The 23257-nt window shown below is 29.9% G+C and overlaps 3 protein-coding genes across 3 annotated transcripts; 1 reads left to right on the top strand and 2 right to left on the bottom strand.

Moving 5' to 3' along the window:
* Positions 1-530: 530 nt before the first annotated feature.
* On the bottom strand, positions 531-918 carry LOC130936432 (uncharacterized). Its single transcript, XM_057866499.1, has one exon. It carries the CDS (start codon positions 817-819, stop codon positions 613-615), a length of 207 nt encoding a protein of 68 aa, XP_057722482.1. The 5' UTR covers positions 820-918; the 3' UTR covers positions 531-612.
* A 16637-nt stretch (positions 919-17555) lies between these two features.
* On the bottom strand, positions 17556-17993 carry LOC130936308 (uncharacterized). The gene has a single exon (XM_057866357.1). It carries the CDS (start codon positions 17793-17795, stop codon positions 17583-17585), a length of 213 nt encoding a protein of 70 aa, XP_057722340.1. The 5' UTR covers positions 17796-17993; the 3' UTR covers positions 17556-17582.
* Positions 17994-22626: 4633 nt separating this feature from the next.
* LOC130936848 (uncharacterized) lies at positions 22627-23060 on the top strand. Its single transcript, XM_057867009.1, has one exon. It carries the CDS (start codon positions 22672-22674, stop codon positions 22879-22881), a length of 210 nt encoding a protein of 69 aa, XP_057722992.1. The 5' UTR covers positions 22627-22671; the 3' UTR covers positions 22882-23060.
* Positions 23061-23257: the final 197 nt, after the last annotated feature.

The raw sequence follows: 23257 nt of genomic DNA, 5'->3' as shown, positions 1-23257 counted from the left end.
TACATTAGATCGAATATATTTTCAGAAAAAAAATGTAAGATTCTCGGTATATATAAAAATTATAACTTTTGTACTGATTTATTAGTCCAATGACAGGTATAGAAATGTAGTACTTATAGTTAAGTTGCCGTCAGCTGGATTCATGTTCTTATATTCTCATTTTGCCATGAATAATCGAACTTAAAAACAAAAACAAAAACAAAAAATCTTGTTGAAAACATAGGAAGAAACCTTATTAAATAACACATGGTGAGTCGTATTGTAAAGGTTCTGTTGTAAATCTTAACCCTATAACTGCATGATGAGTCCTGTTATAAAGGTCCTAACGAGATTAAAGTTCCTAGTTATGTATTGTAGTAGTGGTTGCGTTTAACAATCAAAATTTGTACTTACATGATTATATTTTGTTTGAATGTTTAATTCATCATAAATTGTAACAGTTTGCAAAAATTAACAACATAAATCATCATTAGGAAAAACAGAAATTAACATGAATTGAATATCACTAAATGAAATGAACTACAAGGAACTGGTAAAAAGAGAAATAATATATATGAAATTAATTAAAAATGTCCTTAACAGTAAATAAAGTAAAAAAGTTGTGGATGGCTGCTAGATATAAAGACGAACATTAAGAACAATGAAGAATAAAATGAGAAACAGACCATAAATTACAGTGTGCACAAAAATGGATGCCACAGTTGTCTTCATGTTCATGAACTCGAAAGGCGAGTTCTTCCCCGGCAACTGAAAGATCATTCCCGGCGACAACAACCAAAATAGAGCTGCAGCTATGAATGGAGGAGCCCAATTGTTCATTTTATTTCTTAGGTCCCTCTAAGAAAGAAACAAGAGTTAGAAAAGACTTGGAAGAGGCAGTGATAAAGAAGAAAATAAAAAACATAATAAATAACAAATTAATATAAGCTCAATTCCTAAAGTAAAGGGGGGTGAATATTGGAATCCGAAAAAGTTGAACATAAAATTAATTAATCATACTTTAATTTCTCTTTAAATCTTTTGTCCTCCTTTTTATCCGGAGCCAGCTAGTGGAATTTTCTAGATAAGAAAGGCATCGTTTTTTTATGGTCAATGATAAAGAATATCGCAAGGCTGGTTGTGATGAAGGGATTGGACACTATTATTAATAAGTTGCAATAAACAATAGTGTAGAACTAACTTAGATTAATCAAATAATTAATTCACTCATTTATTTAAATAATTATTAAAAATTTAAATTTTATTTTATACATAACATATTTTGTAATAAGATTAAGATTAATTTAACCTATTTAGAGTGTATTTGGCAAGCATTTGTTGATGGTCATTATTAATTTTAATGATTTATTTTCATAAAATTTTTAGATTTATTTTAAGTAATTTTAAATATTTTAATTTTTTTATCAATTTTAGTATTTTATTTTATATTTTGATTTTTTATTTTTTTATTATAATTTTATTGTAATATAAATTATTGATCTTATTAAAAAGAAAAAAATAAATAAAAAATTGATCATACATAACAATAGTCATAAATAATAAAATTTTATTGTCCAAAATAATACTAAATAAAAGAATACTAAAAGTAATAAAACAATTATAGAATATTTTGTTTGTTTGACATTGTAAAATTTATCATTGTAATTTTTGTGCACAATTTATTATTCTAATTTTTTTTGTAATATGTATTATTCTTCCTATTAAAAATGATAAATTTAATAAAAAATTAATCATAAATAATAATAAAAATATAACTAGTAAAAAATTAGAATCTAAAATAATAATAAAAATAATATTATTGAGAATACTTAAAAAGAATACTAAAATATATTATTTTATATATTATTTTTAATTTAATAAATAAATATTAATTCTTATTATAAAAAGAGTATTTAAAAAGTTGTCAATTTTATATATTATTTTTAATTTAATAAATAAATATTAATTTTATTATAATAGTAAAAAATTATAACATATTAAAATAAAGTATTATAAAAATATTATATAAAAAATACTAAAAAAAGTATAAAAAAGATTAAATATATTTAAAAAAGTAAGATTATAATTTAATATTATATTTTTTTAGTAATTAACTAATTATCCATCTAAAAGTGATTTTAAGTAATATTATCTAAATTATATTCATTTTATCAAAATCAATTTTAGTATAAAATTGTTAAACATAAATTATATTAGTATAGACTCACTTCTACCTAAATTAATTCTACAAAATTACTTTTATTTAAATTTTAATGCGATAAATTTTAATTTAAATACACACTTAAATATTTCACTTAAATATTTAAATACACACTTTTGTTGTTCTCTTTTTAGGTATGATTTCTTTATTGTCCTCGCTTTATGATTTATAATGCAGAGTAGGAGATAGACAAAACAAAAAGATAATAAATGAAAGAAAAAGATGGAAAAAGACGCTACAAAAAGCTTTATAAGAAAATCAATAATTCATAGGAGACACAAAGGCATATGCACGCTGAATGTCTTTTACTTAGTCTAGTTAATCATGAGAAGATTATTAGAGTTATTTTTAGGTAAAGATATAAGTCTAAGACTGATACATGTCATATTGCGGTTTGACTAAAAAATCAATTTTTGTTAAAGACTAAACTTAGTTACAATATGAAAGAAAAATCAATTAGTCTGAACAGAGGTTACAAAATTTGGATATAGATATTTGTTTGGTATTATTCTCAAGTATAGAGACGTATGGTATTGTATTTTAGAGCAGTGAATTATACCCTTTTTTTAGTGGGTGAAATACATTTTTTTTTAACCAAATGAAAAAGCTTCGGGCTATATGGGAGAAGTATTGTTAGAAGGTGAATATTTTCATGATGATATTTTTACACGAAGATAATATTATAAACTATTAAATGAGTTGATAAAATTGACTAAATATTTTTGATTAATTATTTAAAGATTCACAATGTCATCTTCATATAAAGATGTCATCATGTAAATATTTTTCTTGTTAAAAAATTTAAAAAATAAAATTGAATCTTTTATCTCGCAATGTGGGAGTTTATTTTTTTTTTAAATAACAAAACTACTTATGTAGGTTTGTATATTTTATTTAACAATACATTTTGCATAAATATATTAGCGCAAATACATTTTATTAAGGTTTAATTATTTTTTTGGTTTTTATAGTTTTGCAAAATTTTTAATTAGATTTTTATATTTTTTTTCTTTTAATTGAGTCCTTACACTAAATTTTTTTTAATTAGGTCTCTGTACCAATTTTTTTTAGTTAGGTTCCTATACAATTAAACTAATTACTGTCAAGAGAGATTTAGTTGAAAAAAAATTTGGTGCAGGGACTAAATTAAAAGAAAAAAAATATAGAGACCTAATTAAAAATTTTACGAAACTATAGGGACCAACAGAGTAATTAAACCTTTTATTAACATGAATATATAAAAGAGGAATAATAGACAGTCATTAGAATTTATTATTTTTTGTTATCAGTTAGTCATCAACATTTAAAAATATGAGATAAAGTATGTAATTAGATTACTAAACTAAAAAAACTAGTATAAAGAAATTGAATTCATGATTAAATAATAATAAAAAAATAATAAATTCTGATAGCTCCTTAACATTTTTTATATAAAATACTTTAATACTAATACATATAATAACTTTCATATTCGATAATAATTTACTATAATTTAAAATATAAATATTAATATATAATTTTTAAATTATTAAACATGAAAATGTCATACTTTTAGAGTTAATAATAATATATAATTTTAAGATTATTATGCATGGTAAGATAACAATTAACAAGGAAAAAAAAATTAACAAACCCTAGTTAGATACGTGAAAAAAGAAAAAAAAATTTAATTATGTATTTTACCATTTAATATTAATATTTTTCACAGTAACATATAATTCTAATAAGTGTTAACAATTTTTGCTTAATAATTACCATATTGTTGAAAAACACACACATATATTCAATTATTAACACCACAAGAAAAACATTATAAAAAAAAATATTGAATACTGTCAGATTTAAGGTGCTGAGTACTATCATATTTAGTGGTGATTTTATCGACAGATTTTGTATTGAATTCATCGAGCAAAAAATTTACCGTAAAAAATTAGAATCCGGTGGTAATAGTTGGAGGAAAAAGCAAAATAATCGGTGCCACGATTACTGTTGGATTTATAAGTGAATAAATCCAACGGTAATCTTGATTATTAATGAAACATTGTGTTTTGATCAACCACGAAGCTTTACTGGCGGATTTATCTAATCTGATGGTAAGTGTGCCCTAAATTCGAATTGCGAACTCTCTTCCTCCTAATTTCGAATTACTCTCTTTCTCTAACCCTGTTCCCCATTCCCTCAACGTTCCCTCCGGCAGCCTTTTTCGACGGTCCCATCTCATCGTTCGAACTGAACCGCCGCTTCTGGTGCCGCTGTTGTTGCCGTCGCCTTTGCCGCCGCTGTTCGCCGCATCTTCCATTGCTGTTGTCGCCGTCTCTACCGCCGTTGCTCCTTTCAAGTAGCACCCCTTTCTCCCACTTCTTAATTTTGGTTCTAGCTTGGTATTTGATGACCATTGATGAAAATAGATTCTAATTGATTTTAAATTGAAAGTTGAGAATAGATTCTAAATTATGTTGTTTGTTGTGTTGTGGTTTACTGTATTGTACTAAATTTTAACTAATTAAGTACTTAACTAATTAGTTAACAATATAAATCATATAATGCCTAATATAACTTAAATTTAGAGACAAATACATATTTACAATATTAGCTTGAATAAGGTCTTGTAATTTATAGGGTTAAGTATTATTTTGGTCTCTAAAATATAGAGAAAAAAATTTTTTGACCCCAACTTTTTTTTGCACAAAAAAATCCTTCGGACCAAAATAGCCTTCTCTTTCTTCACCAAAATACTCAGTTTCTATTCTTATTTTTCTTCTTCTCCATCACATCATCGTCTCTTCTTTTACATCATTGCATCAGTAGTAACAACAATAAAATCAAAAGCAGAAATAATGTAATAAACATAAAAACAGAAACAAAAATAGAAGCAAAAAAAGTAGAAGAATAAACAACAACAATGAAATCAGAAGTAGAAAAATGGAATCAGAATTAGAATCAAAACCAGAAGAACAATGGAATCAGAATCAACAACAACAATAAAATCAGAATAAGAAATAATGTGATTAACAAAATCAATAAATTAACAAATCGTCAATGTAATTAACAAAAGAAATATAAGCAGAAGAATCAACACTTAACAAAACAAAAGTAGAATTGGAACCCTAGGGAGGAACAACGACGAGAGACAAGGAGAAGTGGCGACCGGCGAGCGAGCAAAGAGGAGGAGCAGAAATGGCGACGCGGCGGACGTCCTTCCTCGGCAATCTATTGGCATCAATGTCGAACACTGGCGCAGGAGCAGAAACGGCGATGCGGCGTGCAATGTCTATCCTCCTTTGCCAGAGTCGTTGCTACTTTCTTCTTCCCTTCCCCCTTCTTCTTCTTCCCTTCACCATGGTTCTCTTTCTCTCTCTCGTCCGTTCTCTTTCTCTTTTTTTTCTTTTTTATTTTATAATTTTTTTGTTAGGGGTAATTTGGTCCAAAATTTTAGGATTTAAGTAAAAATGACGATTTTAAAACCAAGTCAAAACTTAGAGACGATTTTGTATGCAAAAAAGGTTAGGGACGAAAATTTTTTTTGGCTTATACCTTAGGGACCAAAATCGTACTTAACCCTAATTTATACAAACTAGAATTTAAAGTTTTGATTTGAATTTGTAAAAGTATGTGAGGTAATAGGTTTTATATAATATTTAATCCCATCAATCTAAGAATCAAGTTAAAAAGAGAACATCATTAATATTTAACAATGCTTGATGATATGCATGTTTAGTATGTAGTGTTAAAGTTTGAGAATAAATTCTCTAATGAATTAGTTAGGTTTAGATTCAAGGGTTCTAACTTTGTAAAGTTTCATATTTGAATATGTTTTGATTGTTGTGCAGTTTATCACCATGATAGTTAGCACATTTTTAGAGGAAGTTATGTCAAAATTTCTTTCAAATAATATAATTGTGGGAGGATTTGTGTTAATTGTTATGCTCTTTGCAGATGTGATGACAAGTAGAGGTGTCACGGATTGGTCTCATGGCCATGCATGGTCGTGGTAGAGGGAGGGTTTCTACTAGTACTCCTCGAACTTCTCAGTCGTCCCCTTCTACTCCAACTATCCCGATGACGTCACAGGCAATGGGTGCATCGGACTAGGCGTTCATGGTCCCTAACCCCAACTACAGGGCTCCTTCTACCTCAACGACGGTGCCTCCATTTGCTTAGCAGCCCACTATCTCGACGACGCCGCCTCCATCCTCTCAATAGCCCACTATCTCGACAATGCCACCTTCAGCGACAGACACCGTGGTGTTGGAATCCTCTCACGGATCCCAGCTAGATGCCTCTCTACCACCTCCCATCATAGAAATGACGATTTGGCTTGATGGGACGACGGTGTGAGTATTATTTTCAGTCTTTTATATGCAAACCATTTTAGTTAGTCAGTTTAATTTAATTACACTCAATTTTCTAATTTTAGTGGATTTATGTTATTAAGATAGGTTCAATTTAGGTTACTAGATTTGAGCTGTTGAAAGTGTTTGAGAATTCGTAACTGTTAATGGATGTTGCTGCTTAAGTCATATAATGTCATATAGATGAAACTACTAATCTTAATTAATTGAACTGCTTATTGTTGATTGATGGATGTTGCTGCTTGATTCTTGATTCTTGTTTGTTGATTGTTGATAGATGTTATTATTTAAGTGAATTGTTGATGGATAGAATATTTGGCGTATTCTAGTTATAGATGAGACTCTGCCAAAATTTCTAATAAAATCTAAATATAATTGAAGTTTATAGATTACTTTAAATAACTTTTTAGTAAACTACTAATCTTAAGCATGCTTGATATTTATTTTAACATATTTGGTTTCTATTATTTAAAAATTGACTACTAATTATGCAAAAAATAAATTTGAATAAAAAAATTTAGAATTTGACCACTAATTGCTTCAAAAAAAAAATTTAACCAAAAAAAATTTGGACTAACCGTCAGATATACCAAAAAAAAATATGACGGTAAATTTGATGGAACAAAATAGTTTGGCGTTAAAGGTACCATCGGAAAAAATCCGCCGGTAATTTACATAAGATATTCGTATCTTAAAAATCAAATTCCGCCACTAAATCTGCCGCTAGTTATCAGAGGACATCAAAATCTGACGTTAAACAATTACCGGCAACGTTTATACCGTTGGATTTAATCCGACAGAAAATTCGACAGTAATCTTATTATCGACATTTTATTTTCATTTTTCCGACGGTATTCAATATTTTTCTTATAGTATAATATCATATTTTACATTATCCATCAATATAATATTTCTATAATAATATTAACATAACAATACAATATAACTCTATTAATACGCAAAACTAATCATAAAATATAAACTTACCTAACACACAAATAAATATTAAAATTTGTATATACATGCACTCTTATAAATTCACGAGATGCACTCTCATCAACGTCGCAGGACATAGGTGCAGTGTAACTAGGCATGGCAATTTTCCCCAGCGGGGCAGGTATCCGCGAAAATTTACCCGCCGGAGAATGAATTTGGGGAGGAATTTTACCCCGCGGAGACGGAGGGCGGGGACCCGTTAAATAAACGGGGCGGGGGCAGGGATCGAAGTCCCCGTCCCATGGGTACCCGTGTAATACCCGTTTGTGCAAATGACAAAAATACCTATATATATATATATATATATATATATATATTAGTTTCACATGAATGTGTGAAACCCTAAATCTCAATTTCATTCACTCAGTGCCGTCACTTTCTCTAAGCCTCTCTTCTCAAATTTGCAAATCCTCTCCAGTCTCCACCTTTCCTCTCATCGTGGTCCGCCACCCTCGTCCCCCTCACCGTCGTGTTCCCCTTTCTCACCGCTTCTCTCCTCTCACTCTCAAAGTCACCACAGAACCATCGTGCCGCATCTGAGAAATCTGGCCGTGGAGAATATCGCTGTTGCGCCCTGTCGCGTGCCTAACCCAGCCCGAGGAGAATTGTCAAAGGCAGAAGCGTTGCCGCCTTCGTCGCGTGAGAAGCAGAATCGTCGCCATTTTCGTTGCGTTGGAAGAGGGTTATCTTTGTCGCCATTCAGAAAGATCGTTAGAGGCAAAATCGTGTTTGTTGCAGTCCAGTCTTCGTCGTTGCTGTTGGTCGCCGTGGCCGCCATTCCTTCCACTAACTCAGCCTCTTTGGTTTCTATAATTTTTATTTACCTTAAACATTTGTTAATTACTATGGCATTGTTAAGATTTCATGTGATTTGCTAAGTTAGCCTTTGTGATTTTACATTAGTTGCTGCCTCTGTGTTAATGATGGAATTTTTTGCCTGTGATTTTGACTCATATGAGTTTGTTTAATTGAACGTATAGTATTTGTTAGTCAATCAATTTTGCAGTGGCTAAAGAAAATTCGGTTAATTTGATTGAGGATATGCGACAATAGATAACTGAAGGTTTGGATTTTTCATTGATGATTGTCTTTTTTCTTCAAGGTTTTCCTATTTTTTCCTTATTTTTTGAATTTCTTATAAATATCCATGGATATCCATGAGGACCTAAGTCCCCGGCGGATACGGGGTCCCCATTACCCGCCGCAGAGACGGGGCAGGGACGGGGACAGATTGTGGAGGCAGGGGGCGGGGGGCATATCCCCGCCCCATGGGGACATGTTGCCATCCCTAAGTGTAACACCCTACCACACACAATCTTATGCTTAAGTTATAAGACAGAGGTGGTAAGGTATTACGACATCTAAAAATAAAATTATAAAATATAATATAGGTTAAATTTTTTTTATAACTAAGAGCCTTCGCAGGAAAGTTAAAAACAAAAGCACTAAACTGAAAGCGCAACCCTTCTGTCAACGTTAGCATAACCGAAGCAAAATAAGAGTAAGCTAAACATGGCTAATTACTAAAGAGTTCCAAGATACAAATAACAAAGCTTCTGACTCGGCTCGTGAAGGTAAACCGGCCAGAGCACATAAGCATATATACATATATACATGAGAGTTCCTAAAAGAGCCCAAAATACAGAGTTTACAGAACCTGTTTTTCCAAAATAACCTCTAAGAGAAATAATACATCATATATATATATATATATATATATATATATATATATATATATATATATATATATATATATATATATATATAAATAGTGGAGAAAATAAGTATCTACATATAGACATTATAACCAAAAGTAAAGTCCAAAAGACAAGAAGGTCTTTGCTGTAAAAAGCTCCTAGAATGTCTCAGCGAGCTGCCTCATGTCCTGCATTTGAAAACCATAGAATATGTATGGGGTGAGAATCAGAGGTTCTCAGCATAGTAACAGTGCCCACATCTCTAACATATAATGTCCTGGGAAAGCCAAAGGCAATCCTAGAACTTCGACACTCAGATTATAAAACTTAAAGGTAATCAATTGTAAACCATAAAAAGGGTAGGTCATCTAAGGTTTTAAATCTTAGCTAAACTCTAACTAAAATCCTCTGTCGTCTACTTTCCTCCAAAACCTCCAACTCTGGTGGAACCACATAGACAAGTAAATAGACAATGGCAAACACAAGTAGAATATAATTACAACAGGTAACAAATATAGCAAATAAGCATAGATTATCAATTAGGCAATCCCAAGAAATGCAAACTTAAGCAAAACAGATAAATGTATATGATGAATGTATGTTCTATGACTGATGATATCATCTGTCGGTTATATAGCCAACCCGACACGTCCTGGTAGCTAACTGATTGTGGGGAAAAAATTGTATGTTATGACCGGAGAGAATTGTTGAGATTTTGTTGAATTACTGGAAATTCTGAAATGTAATACCAAAATTCTAGTTAGATAGAAAAATAGAAAAAATTGAATCACGAAGTTTCCTTTACCAAACATCTTAATTTTCCAGCTGGCATATCCATGTAAATAGGTAAGGGTGGCCAAACTAAAGAACAAGATTCCAACAAGGTGTATATTTGTGTGTAAATTATGTGGAGCATGGATAAAACCAGAGAGAAAATGGGTTATAAACTCATAATTCATCAATCTTAATGTCAATGAAAAGCTAACTTGTTATAATTAGATATTCATGATCAAATAAAATAAATAAATAAATTAGACAAATATTTGTTTAATCAATTTATCATATAGGCCTAAATGCCTCTTCATCATTTGATTAAAGCACAAACCAAATCGATCTTGATTTCGCCCTAATAAGGAAATTAGCGGGTCTTATTCATCACGATACAAAAATGGTTATAAATATTGCAGAATAAAATAGTATTTTGATTTTAAAATATTATTTTTTTTATACAATGGTTGTTAAAAGTAAATAATTTTGTGATATTTAGGTAATTATTTTTAGTGGATAAATTTATTTAAAATAATTATATTAATTTTTAATAAATTATTTTTCTATTAGGATAATATTTCATTCAAAATTAAAATTAAATATTACATTTTTTAATTTTTATATCAATGTAACATAATATATTGTTATATAATCAAATGCGTTTTATAGATATTTAATATTTTAAATTGATCCTTAAAAAAATGTTTAGTCAGAAAAATTAATTTTTAACAAATTTTAATCATAAAATCAGTTTTTGACTTTTTATTTTATTTGACAAATCAATTTACATACCAAATTTTGATAAACAAAATTTAGACAATTCAGTTTTAATATTTATTTAATAAAAAATTATTCTTAAAATTTTTTAAAATTTTAAGATAAGTTCTTTCTATAAAGAAATCTAATGTACTGATTTGTTTAATGAAATAACAACTTAAAAATTAATTTATGATTAAAATATTTTTAAGAATTGATTTAAAATATTACTCTTCTGTTTGGTATTTTTTTTCTAGTATAAAAATTTTCAAAAAAAAAAAGAAAAAAGTCAAATGAATTTTAATTAGTTATTGTTATCTAAATTATTTTTTATTAATTTAATATTGATAGTAATTAATTATGATAAGAGTACATAAAAAGTACATAAAGTTAACTACTAAATATTTTTTTAATTTTTTATTTTCATTCATTTAAAAAAATTTTAAAATAAGAATTCATTTTTCAAAAAAAATTATTTATAGTTAATCTTATATACTATTTATATATTTCTACTATAATTAATTATGATTAATATTAACTAATAAAAAAATAATCTTAAGTAACAATTATTATTATTAGTTTAGCAAGTGAGATAACTAGAAGCAGCCACGAGGCATGAGCGCATGAGTGAAGGACTCGTGCTTCCAAATTGTTCCAAATTCCCAAGCGTATCTTTCACCGCCCTTTTAGTCTTTGTTCCTCACTCATTGATTCATCTCCAATTAAAGCTTCTTTCTAGAGCCGCTGAAAAATTGAAGATCTAATGGCAGATTGGGCACCAGTGGTAATAGGAGTGGTTTTGTTCGTGCTTCTCCAACCCGGTTTGCTTTTCTCGTTCCCTGGAAATGGAAAGCAGCTTGAGTTCGGTCGCATGAAGACCAACGGCAAAGCCATTTTCATTCATACTCTCATCTTCTTTGCTCTCTATTCCGTCATCATCGTCGCCCTTAAGGTCCACATCTATACGGGCTGATCCAGATCTCTCTTTACTTCTTTTTCTTCAACTATATTTGCCTATCGTGGATTTTCAAATAAAAGCTTTCATTCTGCTCTTTTAGTTCATAGATCTGGCTATTGTAAGTTCCATATTGTTTAATTATTATATGTTGGAATGAACTTAATCAGTTTCGATTTTAACCTTGTGTTGTACTTCTATACTTGTTTAATCTAGATCTGGAAGCAAATTTCATGTTATAGTCGAGAATAGTCGAGAAGAGTCAGAGAGAATGTGAATTAAATTGACCTTGTGTGATTCGAGTACTTTCTCATTTTCACGCGCATCTATTATTGTTGTTAAGCTTATTGAAAAATTATCGTAATTAACCAGAGAAATTGTCTAAATACATTAGGGTATATTTTCCGTTTTAAAAATTTAAAGAAAAAATTTTTCAAAAAAAATATATTAAAAATTAAAATACAAAGTAAAAACATAATACTCTCAACTTTTTCATTTGATATATATTGAAAAGAGGGATTTGTTTTTTTCCGGTGGAGAAGGGGAACAAGTAGGGAAAAAAGGATGCATTCCTGGTGTAACTATGATCGACGGAATTTCAAATCAAATTTCAAAAGTTCAAATAATTGATTCAGGTCAAACGTCGAAAGAACAAATAATTGTTAGAAGCACTCTTGGTCCAAAAGTTAAAGAAACCATCTTAAAAGTCACTACAAAAGTTCAAATAACAAATAATGATGCTTCAATGGGAACTTGTAATTAGGTGAGAGTCTTTACCTTCATTCAATTTTATTTTTAATTTTATAATAATAATAATAATAATAATAATAATAATAATAATAATAATAATAATAATAATAATAGAGTGAAACAAAATAATTTTGTATAGCCTAGTGGGTCGCTAATTATAATATTAGCAATTGATTTAATGAACAAAAATTTTATAGCTTATATTATGTGTTAGTTAGATTTTCTAATTTTCATATTGGTTGTCAATTAGCGATTAATTAACGACCAACAGTTTCATAATCAAACTGTCATGTTGGTTACTAAATCAGTAATTACTTTTATTATGAGAGGCTAATTCACTTTACGTCAAAATTTCCTGAGAGACAGAAATTTTTATGGAGACTGTCTCGAATGAGGCTTTGATGATGGAATATTAATTTTGTGGGGACAGAAATGGAAAATGAAATTTTTTCGAAGCAGGTGCAAGGATCCGAAACAAAAATTTCTATTTCCATAATCTCCGAATATATTAAATTACTTAAACACCTTTAATAGTTTATTTCTCATTTTAATTTTTTAGTCATTTCATCTTCTATATATATAGAAAAAGTGAGAATCCTAATTCCTCCCCCTACTAGCGCTGAACTCACGCCTGTTCTTGCAACACCCTCCTTCTCTGCACCCAGCCAGCCATCTCTAAACACCTCTGTTGTCACTCTCCTTCTCACCTCGCCGTTCTACTCATTGCGCCATCATCGGACATCGCGGCGTTCTCTCTCTCGGCGTTGTTCTCTCTCCTGCACGGCACCATCACCGCACCATGGCGTTCACCCTCCGCACTGCACTGTTCTTTGTCTCACCATCACGTCTCCACAACTTGTGGAAAGAAGTCGCCGAAACGTCCCCCCTAATTCGTAGAAAGAACTCACCGTCGCATTCCCCCACTGCAGGCGCCAGTTGTCCGTCCTCCTCCCTCCCCCAGTTTGATGCTCTCTTGTCACATAGGGTTTATAATTAATTAACTATGAAACAATTAGAATTTAATACTCATCTTCTATATAATTTTTGTTATGCATTCTTTTTGTTGATTTATTGTAATTTATAATTTATCTCTTTCTGTGTTTTATTGCCATTTTTGCTGATTTATTGCAGTTTAAAATTTCCTCTATATAATTTCTGTTATGTGTTTTCTATATAATCTTCTCTGTTATGTATTTTTTTTGCTGATTTATTGCAGTTTATAGTTTATCCTTCTTTATTTTTTGTCGTTTTTGTTTATTTATTATGTATTCTTTTGTATTTGATTTAATCTTTTTTTTGTTTTTTGAATTTTCTCTTTGTATCTGAAGTTGAGTTAGAATCTAATTTAGTGTTTTTGTATTAAATCTTAATTTAGGAGTTTAGGTAATTATTTTTTATTATGTCCAAATTTTATTTAATATATAATATTCTTGTTTATGATATATGTTAACATTGTTAGAAAGGTAAGAAAGAGCAGTAGAGAAAAGGATTTGTATGTATTCAAGTTGTCTGCTCAAGTTGTGTAGAATGATGCAATATAAAAGGATATTTATAGGTACTAAGAGAATCGTAATAATAAAGACGTAATCTCCTATAATAAATATTCAGATATACTAAATAATACTAATTGATCCTAATTGATGCTAATTATATTCTAACATCTCCCTCAAACTCAAGTGACAACTTGAGTTTGAAACTTATTTAAAACAACAAAATAAAGAGAAAAAAATCTGCATAAACTGATAAAACGGGCGCAGATGAAAGGAAGCGCAGACGGAACTGCCGCTTATCTGAAGGAAGCGCAGACGGAACTGCTGCTTTCTGAAGGAAGTGCAGACGGAACTGCCGGAAAGAAACACAGACGGAACTGCCACAAGGAAATACAGACAAAACGCAGACAGAACTGCTACGAGAGAACGCATATGGAATTGTCACGAGAGAACGTAGATGGAACTACCACGAGAGAACGCAGACGAAACTGTCGAAAGAGAGCGAAAACTATATGATTTCTTCATGAGAATAGGTAAGCAGCTGATGACAATGGTGTTTGATCATTCGACTCGAAAAAATACAAGACAGAGAAAATAGACTAGTTGGTGAGGTGAAAAAGCATAAAAGGAGTGACAAAAGGAAAAGAAGAATGACATAGAAAAAAATGCAAAAACTACGGTGATTTCACCGCAAGGAAAACAACCTATCCTCTTCAAGGAGGATACCATGATTCTGATACTATGTTAGAAAGGTAAGAAAGAGCATTAGAGAAAAGGATTTTTGTGTATTTAAGTTGTTTGCTCAAGTTGTGTAGAATGATACAATATAAAAGGATATTTATAGGTACTAAGAGAATCGTAATAATAAAAACGTAATCTCCTATAATAAATATTTAGATATAGTAATTGATCCTAATTGATGCTAATTATATTCTAACAAATATATTTATGTACGTGCTGTTTTAATAGAGAACATGGAGTTATTTGTTCGAAGTTTATTCTAACAATGGAAAAATATTTGATGTTGAAGACATTATTTTATGGCTTTTTTTAGAATGAAAGTTGTATTTTAAGATTTTGTTTTATGAAATATAATTTGTTATTTTATATTTCTGGACTTGTAAGTTTTAATCTTAGATAAGATATGTTTGTGTGATGTAATAATATTGTGTTTTTCTTTTTTAAAATTTTTAAAATTTTTTACTATAATTTTCATATAATGCTCAATATAAAGAGATGAAGAATTGGCCCGTGGAAAACATGGGGATGCAAAAAATGGAGATGTGGCCGTTATTCTTTCATGGTGGATTTCAGGACGGGGACAAAAAACAGATCTAAGGGCGGAGACGGGAAACAGGAAGACATCCCCACCCTGTCCCACCCCATTAACATTCCTACTTTAGTAACCCAAAATATTTATAATATATTTTTTAATTAAATTATTCGATATTTACCAATTTAACGACCATTAATTTTTATAGCCTAATTTTTTATTAGCCGCTAAATCAGTCACTATCTATAATTTTTTTACCAAAGGTTAAACAAAGTCTAAGTTTTATTTTGATAGTTAAACAGGTCCCTAATGTCATATTTAGCAATTGAAATATTGACCAAATATTTACACAAAGTCTAACTTTGGCTATGGTTGCTAATTTTATATTTAACTACCAATTTAATTACCAAATAGTATATAGTTTTGGTATTGGTGAGCAAATTTGGTTGCCAAAAAAAATTTACTAGTTTAGTGACCAACTTTTTTAGGTCATACAAAATTATAAAAGTGTGTTAGGGTTAGTAGGTTTTATGATTTTTTGTCATCAATTAATTATTATTAATGTTTTTAATGATGTGAAATTATATTTAATAATGTATAATTATTCACTTTTTCTTTTACTAATTAAGTATTGACAAAATTTTAATAAAAAAATACTGGTCCCAAACTTTCTCTTTATAGACGCTCACAAAATCCATCGTTGTCCTACCAGTTTCTTGTGGGGATCTAATAATTTCTAGAGGTTCAAATTTCAAATTGTGTTTTTGAGTTTTGAGTTTTGACCTTGAGAGATTTAATGCCACCGTTTATTTTGAGTCATTCACACACTCGGGGAAAAGGGATGTGTTAACAGGGCCATGTATTTATCTAGCATCATGTTAGAGTTAGTTAACTAGTTAGATGTTTAGTAGAGGCACATGCATTCAGTTAAAGTTAATTCACTCTGTACTTCAAGTAACTATATATTCTGATGTATCTTGTCAATGTTTCATCAAGAATATCAAAATTATTTTCTCATCAGAAGTACGATTCTCTTCCGCACTTTTTTTCCTGATTTTTTATCTCTTCTGTATTTATCTCATCTCCTTTTCTCGAGAAAAATTGAGTTATGGCAGAAATTCCAGAAACTTCACCTCAATGGCTTGTTCTTGAAGCCAGATCCAATCCTCGCCGAATCGTGGCTGTGCCCCAATGACATTGTCTAAACTTGTTGGATTTTGAATTCCATCTCCAACTTCAATGCGAAGCTCAATGGCTTTCATTCATATTAAATGACTGTGCACGTGACTTATGTTTGCCAATTAGTTCACCGTGTATAAATAGGAAACCTGCAATGTAAGAAGGTTGAGGTTTTTCGTAGTTGTAATCAGAAATTCCACAACTCTATTGAATCCTCTCATTCCTCTCTTCTTCTATTCGCTTACTAAATGGTTCAGCTCCTGAAACTTTGACCCAGCTCATACAACAAGAGAAATCTATTCAATATTCACAAAAGTTGAACCAGTTTTCACGGGAATCGTTTAATAAATTGAATAGAAATTTCCTTGTTTAGAATTATTCATCCGATTTTGAGTTTAAGTAATAATAAGATTGTAGATGAGGCTTGGCACAAATGCTAGATTCGTTGGCCTTCATGAAGTTGCATTCGGGTTCCAAACATAAATTTAACCCATGCAGTGCATAAGAACCCGGATAATTGTGTGTGGCTGGATAGGTGTTTGAGTTTGTGATGAATATTTAGGATTAAAGATTCTCCAATCCATATGACCAAAATAATAATAATTATAATAAGGTTAGAATTTTGCTAACTTTAAGATTAAACTCTCCACATTATAGGTAAAGTTTCTCTAAAGTTATAAAAGAATTTTATGCAACTATAAATACGAGAAATTTTTTTTTTATTTCATCTTACACTACACACACTCACCACACTTAAAAAAGTTCTATATCTTGGTACAGCTTTATGAGAGACCTACAAATCTTCCAACTGTGCGAAATCACGAGATTTTTTGGACAACCATTGCTAAGAGTTTGACAAGTTGATATATGAAAGTGGATCAGACCTAGTTACCTTAGTTAGGTCCAATTGAAGACCAGCCTGTTATTAGGCTATATACAAAATAAGGATTGCTAAAATAAAAGAAATTAAATCACGCAATAACAAAAGGTATAATATATATAATTCCTATAGTTATATCCCCTTTTTTTAATTTGAACAATTGATCATCATCAGCACTGGTACACAGTACAGAAGAAATAAAGAAGAAGAAAGTTCAAAAGGTGAAATAAAAAACATAATTATGGGAGAGATTGTCAAATTCTATGAAACTTGGGATTGATTTGTATCAATTAATGTGTATGTGAACGCCTACAGCAATAACCAAGATGGTAAGTATACAAAAGAAAATGATTGCATGAACTAAAATGGAAATTCCACTAGTGCTCATGTTTCCAAACTCAACAACCCTAAACCTTGATGGGAACTGGAAGAGCAGCCCTGGAGATAGGAGGATGAACAGTCCCACCGCGACGATCACCGGTCCCCAATCGGCACTCATCTTTGTCTACTCTGCCTCCTCTGTTCCACTACTTCAGTGTATCACTCTCTCTTCTACTACTAATATGTTGAATATGCTTGAGAATGGGACTCTGTCAATTCTGTGGACCATGTGGCTCAAGTTTCTTAATAAGGAGCATGAATTTCTTGGTGGTTAAGGAGAAGATATGATGCTAAACTTGAGTGATAAAAAGACAAAGGTTTGTTTAGCAAGAAAGGTATGTGAATGATAGTGCCCAGTGAGGTGTGTGCTTTTTGTGTGCCAGCAAAAGGACCTGCTTTTTTTTTTCTTTTTTTTTCCTTTTTTTATTATAATAAACATTTTTTTGGTGTGTTGGAATTGCATATATCTAAAACTTATTACTAAAAATTCGACTAATTCAACGTGGCCTAACTAAAATTCTATAAGAATCGGTTAAAAATTATTACTATTGTTATTATTATTCTCAAAATATCTACTGCTTTAACTAATTTTAAGTTAATTATCATAAGCTTCTAATAATTGTTAACCTGGACGTTCCTTTTTTTTTTTCCGATTGCTTTATGGATTGATCAAAGTGCGTCTATCTTATTCATTAAACTATTGAAATTTGGAAAAAGGAAAAAAGAAACGCGTGTGTGAAAAGATGGAGCTTTGGCATGAGACACTCTGGTAGGTTCCTTAATTTAGTTGTTCAAAGCTTGAAAAGAGAAAGCATTTCTGAACTTAGAAAATAATGGACATATAATATTTTTGTTCAATCGTTCTCTGATTGACATGATTAACTTTAAATTATATAGAATTGAAGCTTGTGTCCATATATGATGCTTAAAGAATTTTGCACTGAAAATGTAAAGGAGGACAAGGTCTATATCTATTTATTGTATATTATTATTAATTTAAGTGGACATACAGCATACTTGCAAAGCCAGGTTTCATATAATTCTTTCTCTCCTTTTTCTTTTTCCCGGTCCCATATGAAAGAAACCAAAATTATATGTTCATGGGACCGGATGGAAGATACACATGCAGGAATAGTGATTTGATTGAAGTTTCCAAAATTAATAGTCATTGTTGATCAAAAACAAAAGTTAGAACAATACTTAATTTGAAATTTAATTTCTTTGAAGTGAAGAAATTTTTTAAGTAATGATGGTAATTTATTACTATTGAATTTATAACTTTAGTTACATGTGAGTTTAACTATCTTAATTAAAAAAATTTAAAATTTTACTTTTTCTATTTATTATAAAGGAAAAGTCTAGGGGGCCAGCAGTTTTATTGAATTTTGGCCAGCATGTAACCAGTAGGGGAATGTGAGCCATTGGATGAAATCTCATATCAATCTCACACCATCAAATCATCATTGATGGCTAGTTGATGGCTAACAATTACAAAAATTGCTGGCCCCCTAGCATTGCTCTATTATAAATTCACTTATCAATATGAATGATTATATCTGTGACACTCTCTCTTAAATAAGAGTCTTTTTTAAATTTATTTGATTTTTACGTAGGCCTTATTTTTTTATTTGTCTTATGATATTTTTCTTTTATTTTTTCTTTTTATTTGTCTTATGATGTTTTTTTTTTTACTTTTGGCTCCCCATGGATGGATCTTAACCTTTTGAACATAGATTTTTAATATTATGTCATGAAATTACTCATCTCAAAAGTTTAATCTAGACCATATGAATGATTATATTTCTAACATAATTTATTAACGTATTTATTTTAGAACATTTTGCAAGGGCATGATACTGATAGAGAAGGTCTAGGGGATTAGTACATTTTGTGGTTTTTAACTATTCATCAATGGTGTTTTTAATGGTGTGAGATTACATCAAATGATATAGAATCATTCAATTTTCTTTTGATAGTTAAATACTGACCAGAATTTAACAAAATGCTGGCCCTAGCATTCCTCGTAGCGGTATGTGAAAAGTTGGGTTGCAATGGTTTGAATATTGCTTCAAAAAGTTGTTGAGATATGAGATTGGCCAAGGATCATTGTCATGTCATCGAATGTTTCTAAGGTTGTTCAGAGCACGCTAATTGGTATGTAGTGAATCTTGGCTAGTCCATGTAACAGCCATGGATGTCTTCTTTGATCCTTTAAGCAAACCATCTTCCGCAATGCTCATGCCATCTTTTATTGATATCATCTTTTTCGTTATTCAGAGTAGTGTAATTGAGCCACCTTTTTAGGCTTCTACATTTTTTGTTGGATGTGAATTGATTGGTTCGGTCTAATAGGTTAATGTTAGTTGGTTAGTAATGATCAACTTGCATTGTAAGTTAAATAGTTAGAGGTTGCTAACGGCGAAGTAGTTGGTTTTTAGATATTTTTCGCAAATTCATAAGTTAGTTAGGGATGACTTAGTTTAGTGATGTATATAATATAGTAGCTCTGTAACTGACTGAGAAGCAGATTCTGCTAGTGTTCTCACTCAATTCTCAATCAATTTCATTCTCTTTCACATTCTCAGCTCTTCTTCGTTTTCGATTCTTCCATCTTCTCTTCTAATTCCATTTCTTTCTACTCCTCTTTAGAACTCTTTATGGAGTTTGACGAGAGCTACTGTGCTTCTTGCATACTTTTACATTGGACTCTCAACATAATTGGACCCATTAATTTAAATGCCAAGAACAAGATGAGAAATAAAAAACAAGAAGCAATGCTTGAGTACTTGTTAACTAAGTATCGAGAGTTCAATTATCAATTATCACTTTAAATGTAGAAAATTTTAATTTCTAAGTTAGTCAAATTAATTTATCGAATAATTCTAAATCAATGAAAAATCAATTATTATGTTTTACATGAATTATCTCTTCTGTTGAAAAAAATAGTGAAGAAATTTTTATATTAGTGATCTAGATCATGTTAATTAGGAGAGGACAACATTTACTCATATTTGAGAATTATTTTTAAAGATTAAAAGAAATTTTAAAAATTTTGAAACTATCCATGTACTCCAGATGTTTTTATTTTTTATTTTTAATTTTGGACATGATGTACCCCAGATGTTTTTTTTTTGGACGGGTTACCCCAGATGTTTAAAGAATGGTTTTCGGTATTTATAAAGCCTTACCCATAAAAAGTGAACCCAACACATAGGCCACAGCCTTCATTTTTTTGGTTCTATGGGGTCATGTTCTTTGTTGAAATGAAGAGTCTGTTTTGGTCCAAAGTCAAGAAGCAACGTCACATTGTTTTGATCAGAAGCAACGTCACTTTAAAACAGGATGGGAAGGTCCAATATTGCTTCCGAAGCAGGCAACTAACATGGACCCCAATTTTCCTTCTGAAGCGAGTTGGGTTTCCTTTTTCTTATGGTCTTTCAAGATTTCAAGGGTGTTGGGCTTCTAGCTCCATTTTCCACCAAAAATAAAAAGCTTGAAAGGCTTTTTAGTTTTTAGCACTTGAGCTTGCATTACTTTCAATTTTTTCTATCATAATTTTCTTAAGAATAGTCAATTTGGGGTAATGTAATAGTTAGTTTATTAATTTATTTAAATAAGTGTCCGTTTTTAAAACTTTGACTTGTTAAATTAAAAAATATCATAAAAAACTATAAGTAATTTTCTTAAAAATTATTTCGTGGGTCATTATTAAAAATTGGTCAATGCATGATCATTCACGTATTGAACAAATATTATGTTATATTATATAAGAGATTATTATAAAAATTTTAAAAATTAGTAAAAATTTTCATGTATGATAAAGATTCATTTGGTTAAATTATTTTAATATATTTTAATGAGATGAATTTGTCAAATAAAATAAAAAATTAGAATTAATTTAATAATTTTATTTTAAAATTAAAGTATTTAACTTAAAATTTTTATATAAAAAATATAATAAAATTATACGATCCAATAAAATAATTAAACTAAGATTAATTATTTTAATAATTAATTATAATTAATATAAATATACAAAAATATACGTTGACTTTCTAATATTCAGCTATCACTTCTATTAGAACTTTACCGGCGAGTTTGATTGTGCAATTCTTTTTTGTTGCGTTTTAATCTCAATGCGCCACTAAAAGTAGTTCTCAAGACAATTTTCCATCTTGAAGTATTATCTTTTTAAAAATGTTACTTGTCCTTTAATCTTTGGTGAGTTTTTTTAAGAATTTATTATTATTTTTTTGGTGACTTAAGAATTTATTATTATTTAATAATTTAAATATTCATTTTCACATTTTATTTATTCAAAAAATTTAAAAAATATATTTATTTTTTATTTTCTCTCTCCTCTAAAAACTTAATAAATGATACTATTTAAAAAATCTAATTATACTGTTTTTTTTAGCAATATCGATCTAAGTCTAGGTTATTATATTTACTATTTAGTAGAAACTCATGTATAGTTATATTTATATAAAGTTGCTAGTTAAAAATTATTAGATAATAATTTAGTTAAATATATCAAATTATCTAATAATTTTTGACTAACAATTTCATATGAAAATAAGTGGAAATTCAGGTGCATTCGACTTCACATGAAGTTGATAGTTGAGAGTCGTTAAATGATTTGATTTATTTGATTAAATTTTTATCTAATGTCTCTCAACTATCAACTTCACCTGAAGTTGACTGCACCTGAATTTTTGAGGGTTTTCACCTTTAGTAGTAGCCGTCCAAGGAATCATTGCATCCAATGACTACACCGATCATAAACCGTTCCATTTGTCCCATCTTCAATTTTTATTTTTAACGTCTTACTTACTAACTCTCCCTCCTTGAACTTTATGATGTCTTATCCCACATCTATTATCGCCACTCATTTTGCTATTAAATCCTCCTCCTTGATTGCTTAATGTAATTTCTATGTTCAACTCTTTCTTCTTCCTTTAGCAAAAGAGAGACGTTAAGAGCACACAAATTAAATGGCAGATTGGGCTCCTGTAATTATTGGTTTAGTCCTGTTCGTGGTGTTCTCGCCAGGTTTACTGTTCCAGCTTCCGGGCAAAGGACGTGTGGTGGAGTTTCTCAACTTTCAAACCAGTGGCATCTCCATATTTGTCCACTCTCTTCTCTTCTTTGGATTCATGGTTATTTTCCTCATTGCCATTAATGTTCACATTGGTAGCGGATGAAGCATTCACCATAGTCACTTTACTTGGACATGAACTTTTTTTTCTGTTTCTTAATTTGTGTCTTTGGTTATATATATATACACACATGAAAAAGGTTGCTAATATGGCCAATATCTTGCTTCTTAGAGCACTTTTCTTCTTCTTTTTTGTGATTAATTACAAGTTACCTGATATATTCAACTCACATACAATATCCTGTGATTTTGTTATTGTGTCATACAGATTCTTATTTAATTATAACATCGTGTTATTTGTGCACCTAAAAAAAATTACTAACAAATAAAACCAAAACAAGAAATTAACATGAGAAGCACAAAAAATCAATTATGTTGAACCATTTTCTCTAGTGTAACCATCAATTATGTTACAGATATAA

The sequence above is a fragment of the Arachis stenosperma genome, chromosome 6 (genome assembly GCF_014773155.1).
Source record: "Arachis stenosperma cultivar V10309 chromosome 6, arast.V10309.gnm1.PFL2, whole genome shotgun sequence".
NCBI lineage: Eukaryota > Viridiplantae > Streptophyta > Magnoliopsida > Fabales > Fabaceae > Arachis > Arachis stenosperma.
This window is presented reverse-complemented; position numbering and strand designations above follow the sequence as displayed.